This window comes from Palaemon carinicauda, unplaced genomic scaffold (genome assembly GCF_036898095.1).
Source record: "Palaemon carinicauda isolate YSFRI2023 unplaced genomic scaffold, ASM3689809v2 scaffold2129, whole genome shotgun sequence".
NCBI lineage: Eukaryota > Metazoa > Arthropoda > Malacostraca > Decapoda > Palaemonidae > Palaemon > Palaemon carinicauda.
Genome location: NW_027169733.1, coordinates 5,001 through 10,000, shown reverse-complemented (window position 1 = coordinate 10,000; position 5,000 = coordinate 5,001). Strand labels below are relative to the sequence as shown.

Genomic DNA, 5,000 nt, shown 5'->3' with positions numbered 1-5,000 from the left:
CACGAGTTACCCTAGTTAAGGAGTCCAGCAAATGCTGACCCTTGTTTCTTAATGCGTGTTAGCATTCAAGAAAAGTGAGTTCTAAGTAGTTGAAAGCTCTTTAGTATTTTGACTGTTAGTGTGTGGACTGGAAGTATATTTTATGGTCTATTCGAGCCTTCTTTATTATATTTTCTATTTAGGTTCCACCATAAAATCAAGACTTGTTACTGTCCTTGGCAACACGCTAGTTTAATTGTAACTGTTTGTTCTAGTTTCATACAATGTCTGAATTACAGTTTTCCTATTGGATCGAGCAAGGAAGAAAAATTGGTTTGGAAGGAAATGGACTTGGTGAATGGGCAACAAGAAAATATGAAGCAGGATTACAAAGAGAAGAAAACAAGGAACAAGAGAGACAAGAACGAGAAGAAAAGAAAGAAAAGGAGAGACAAGAACGAGAAGAAAAGAAAGAAAAGGAGAGACAAGAACGAGAAGAAAGGGCTAAAGAACGAGAACTTAGGAAATATGAAATTGATAGAAGTTTAGAAGAAAGAAGATTAGCGCTTGAGGAAGCAAAGCTAGCTCTTGATAAACAAAGAATTGATGATGGTATTCAGGAAAGTACTGCTCCTAAGGTAAGTGGTATTAAACCACCAAGACTTCTTCCTTATAATGAAGATGAGGACATAACTGCTTACATAATAAGATTTGAAAGTGTTGCTTCCTTATGTGAGTGGCCTGTTAGTGAGTGGGCTACCCGTTTGGCGTTATTGTTTTCGGGCACTGCTTTAAATATTTATTCTACCCTTTCTGAAGAAGAAATTGCAGATTATGTAAGTTTAAAAGCTGCTGTTTTAAGGGCTTTTAAGAGGACCCCTGAACAGTACCGTAAAGAATTCAGATTTGCTAAGATGAGCTCTAAGATTAATTTTTCTCAATTTATGACTCAACTCTTTAGACACTTTGATTATTGGTTTCATTCAAGTGATGTTGATGATTCTTTTGAAAATTTAAGAGAATTTATTTTTGTTGATCAATTTCTCACTGTCTTACCACATGACATCAGACTTTTTATTAAGGAGCAGGAATTATGGAAAGCTAAAGATGTTGCCGAAGCAGCAGACAGATTTGCAGGTGCACATAGATGTTATCCTGGGGATAAGCAGACCCAAAAGAAAAGTCTAAATCCTAAACCATCTCCAGTTGTCACCCAAAGGCCAACACCCCTTTGCTATGTTTGTGGTGAAGCTGGACACATGGCACGATCCTGTCCTAAAGGTAAAGCTGCAATGACTTCTACTCCTGGCACTTCATCGAACAAAGCAGGATCAAATAAGGTTGGTCGCTATGCTTCTAAAGAAACTCACTCTAGAGCTCCATTTACTCATGGTGTGGTTAATGGTTCTCGTGTTTCTACCATTTTACGTGATACTGGCTGTTCTACATGTATTGTATCCAAAGACCTGTTTCCTAACTTGAATGAGAGGGAATTGCCAAAATCATCATTAATCGATTATCTAGGAAGGGAAAATGTTTTTCCAGTGTTACCAGTTTATATTGGATGTAAATGGTTTACTGGAAAGGTTAATGCTATTATTGCCCCAATTAAGTTTTGTACAGTACTTTTAGGTAACATTGAAGGTGCTCTTTTTCCTGAAGATGGAGACTGCCCCCCTTTGAACTCCATTGATGAGGAACCTCGAAGAAACCATCTGCCTACAGAAAAAGGTAAAGCTATTGAACACGTCAATATAACAACTCGTTCAGCTTCAAGGAAAGTTGTTCACCCATTAGTTTTTCCTGATGTAGAAGCCCTTGAGACTACTCCTATTGACTTTATAAAATTGCAAAATGAATGTTCCACCCTGGAATCGATCAGGAAAGACTGTCAAGCCAACACCATAACAAAAAACTCAAAAGTGGAGTACAGGTATGTACGGAGAAATGAAGTTTTGTATAAGGAAATTATAAATGCAAACAATTCAAGAATTGCCAATAAATTTTATTTAGTTGTTCCTCTTAAACTTAGAAAGGTTGTTCTTAAATTGGCTCATGATTTACCTGTGGCAGGACACTTTAGTCATCGCAAAACCCTAAAAAAAATCAGAGAATTATATTTCTGGCCAGGAATGTGTACAGATGTGTATGCATATTGTAGATCTTGCGATAACTGTCAGAGGAACACAAGTAAAGGTAGACATAAAAGGGTCTCTATGGTAAAAATGCCAGTAGTTTCCATTCCTTTTAGCAGAGTAGGAATTGACATAGTGGGTCCACTGAATCCAAGCACATCTGAAGGTCACAGGTTTATTTTAACAATGATTGATTATGCTACAGGATTTCCTGAAGCAATTCCTATGAAGACCATAACCACTGTTGATGTTGCAGATGCTCTTATGCAAATATTTTCTAGGGTAGGAATACCAAAGGAAATAATATCTGATAGAGGAAAGCAGTTCACATCAGAACTTATGGAACATGTGTACCAAATGCTGGGAGTAAAACCATTGTTTACTACTCCGTATCATCCAGCTGGCAATGGTCGTTGTGAAAGGCAACACTCTGTTCTCAAATCTATATTGAAGAAATTGTGTCATTTGCAACCTAGAGAATGGCATAGATATTTACCTTGTGCCCTGTTTGCTATGAGGGAGATTCCTTCTGACACTCTTGGTTTTTCCCCATTTGAACTCCTTTATGGATACCAAGTAAGGGGACCACTACTAATATTGAACGAGATATGGACTAATACTGGCCTTTCTAATGATACCCAAAATGTTTATTCTTTTCTTTTTGATCTTAGAAACAGGCTAGAGGAAACTTCAAAAATAGCCCAGGAAAATATAAAGACTTCAATGGAAATCTACAGTACGTACTTTGACAAGAAAAGTACTCGTAGGCAGTTTAAAGTCAATGATGAGGTGTTACTATTACTGCCAACAGAACACAATAAGTTGTTAGTTGAATGGCAAGGACCATTTAAAGTTCTGCGGAAACTCAATAGTGTTGATTACATAATCGATGTGAAAGGTAAGCCAAAAACATTCCATGTTAACTTGCTGAAGGCATATTTTTACAGGTCACAGAATGTGTTATCAGTGGCTGATGAAAATCTGAATAGTTCAATTTCAGATTATTGCTGTGTAACCTCTCACGTAATAGTTTTGAGCGAAGACATCGAAGATCCTATACCTTGTGTTGAAGAAGAAATAACTTCTGAATTAGATATCTGTCCAACTTTAACTCCAGAACAAAAAGGGAAACTAGGAGAAGTACTGGATAATTTTTCAGAAGTCTTCTCGGAGATACCAGGTTGTACTTCTACCATAATGCACAAGATTGAATTAACGTCAACAGAGCCTATTCGAAAGAAAATGTACCCAGTACCAGCCCATCTTAAGGAGGAAGTATGTAAAGAAGTAGATAAATTACTGAAACTTGGGATAATTGAAGAAAGTAAGTCTGATTATTGTAATCCTATTGTCATGATAAAGAAACCTGACAACACATTCAGGTTAGCACTAGATTTTCGTGCACTAAATTCAGTAACAAAGTTCGATTCTGAACCTATGCCCTCAATTGATGAAGATTTATTTAAATTTCGTAATATGTCTTTTATTACAGAATTGGATATCACAAAAGCCTATCATCAGGTTATGTTGGACCCTGATGCAAGACCTCTAACGGCTTTCCCTACTTACCGTGGTTTAATGCAATATAAGAGGCTACCCTTTGGACTGGTTACTGCATGTGCCACCTACGTTAGATTGATGAAGAAAATCTTTCAGGGAATGAATCATATCTCTATCTATTTTGATAACATATTTGTGATGTCTAATACTTTCCAGGAACATTTGGAAACCTTGAGTGAGGTACTTCGAAGATTGAGAGATCATGGTCTTACAGCCCGTCCATCAAAATGTCATTTTTGTTATGAGAAAGTTAAATATTTGGGTTTTGAAGTAGGTAATAATATAATCAGACCCCTGAATGATAAAATTTTATCTTTGCAACAAATTCAAATTCCAAAAACTAAGAAGTTATTAAGAAGCTTTTTAGGTTCTGTTAATTTTTATCGACAGTTCATCCCAAATTTGTCTAGCTTAACGTCATCATTAACAGCAAAGCTTAAAAAGGAAGTGAAAGAACCACTACAATGGAATAGTGAGGAAGAAAACATATTTGAGATTATTAAGAAATACTTCATTGATGCTCCTATTCTTCATATTCCAGAGATAAATAAACCTTTTGTTCTAAGGACAGATGCCTCTTCAGTTGGTCTTGGAGCTGTGCTCCTTCAGTATGATGAAGAAACAGCCTATCCAGTGGCGTATGCTAGCCGGAAACTTCTCCCAAGGGAACAACGGTATTCTACCATTGAGAGAGAGTGTTTGGCTATCTTCTGGGCTGTACGAAAATTCCACTATTATTTGTATGGGAAAGAGTTTTTCATTGAAACAGACCATAAGCCCCTTACCTACATGGAAACTCTAAAATCAGGAAATGATAGGATTTTAAGATTAATTCTGGGCCTACAACCATATAAATACAGGATTATATATATATCTGGTCAATCTAACCATTTTTCAGATTTACTGAGTAGAAGCAATTAATGTAACTTGCTTGTGTAAATAGTTGAGAGAGTAAACATTTCTTCTATTTTGTTTGTAAATTCCAAGGAATTAACTTGTTAAAGGGCCTATGTAAAGGAAAAAATGACGGTATTCAAGTGTAACTTCCTGTTTATTTTTTGTTTAAAGTAACTACCTGTTTGAGAGTCCCTGGCTAGTTTTCTTGGGACCTCTCTTCTGTTGAATCTAGCACTTTCTGTGCTACTCTCTCAAGCTTCAGAGGACAGCTGCGGGTGTGTCCCTAACCCGTCACGAAGTCCCATTTTGTTCTTGGAAGAATTGTTACATTTTTAAGAGAAAGTCAAAAAGTGAAGGAAAAGTCTGCTTTTCCTAACCCTAACTTCCAATGGAATTGTGCAGGAGAAAGACTTAGTGTATGTTCCTCGG

The 5,000-nt window shown here is 36.6% G+C and overlaps 1 protein-coding gene across 2 annotated transcripts in view; it reads left to right on the top strand.

The window, feature by feature from the left end:
• The window catches only part of LOC137636029 (uncharacterized), a 5,656-nt gene that overhangs the window by 153 nt on the left and 503 nt on the right, over positions 1 to 5,000 (top strand). The window contains exons 1-3 of one of the 2 annotated variants that reach the window (XM_068368467.1): positions 1 to 617; positions 1,049 to 3,948; positions 4,216 to 5,000. The exon at positions 1 to 617 is cut by the window's left edge and continues 153 nt beyond it; the exon at positions 4,216 to 5,000 is cut by the window's right edge and continues 503 nt beyond it. In XM_068368467.1, the coding sequence (XP_068224568.1) occupies positions 586 to 617; positions 1,049 to 3,948; positions 4,216 to 4,595 (3,312 nt within the window). In that variant the 5' untranslated portion in view covers positions 1 to 585 and the 3' untranslated portion in view covers positions 4,596 to 5,000. Of the gene's footprint in view, positions 618 to 1,048 lie in introns of both variants that reach the window. The other variant, XM_068368466.1, reaches the window with a different exon arrangement.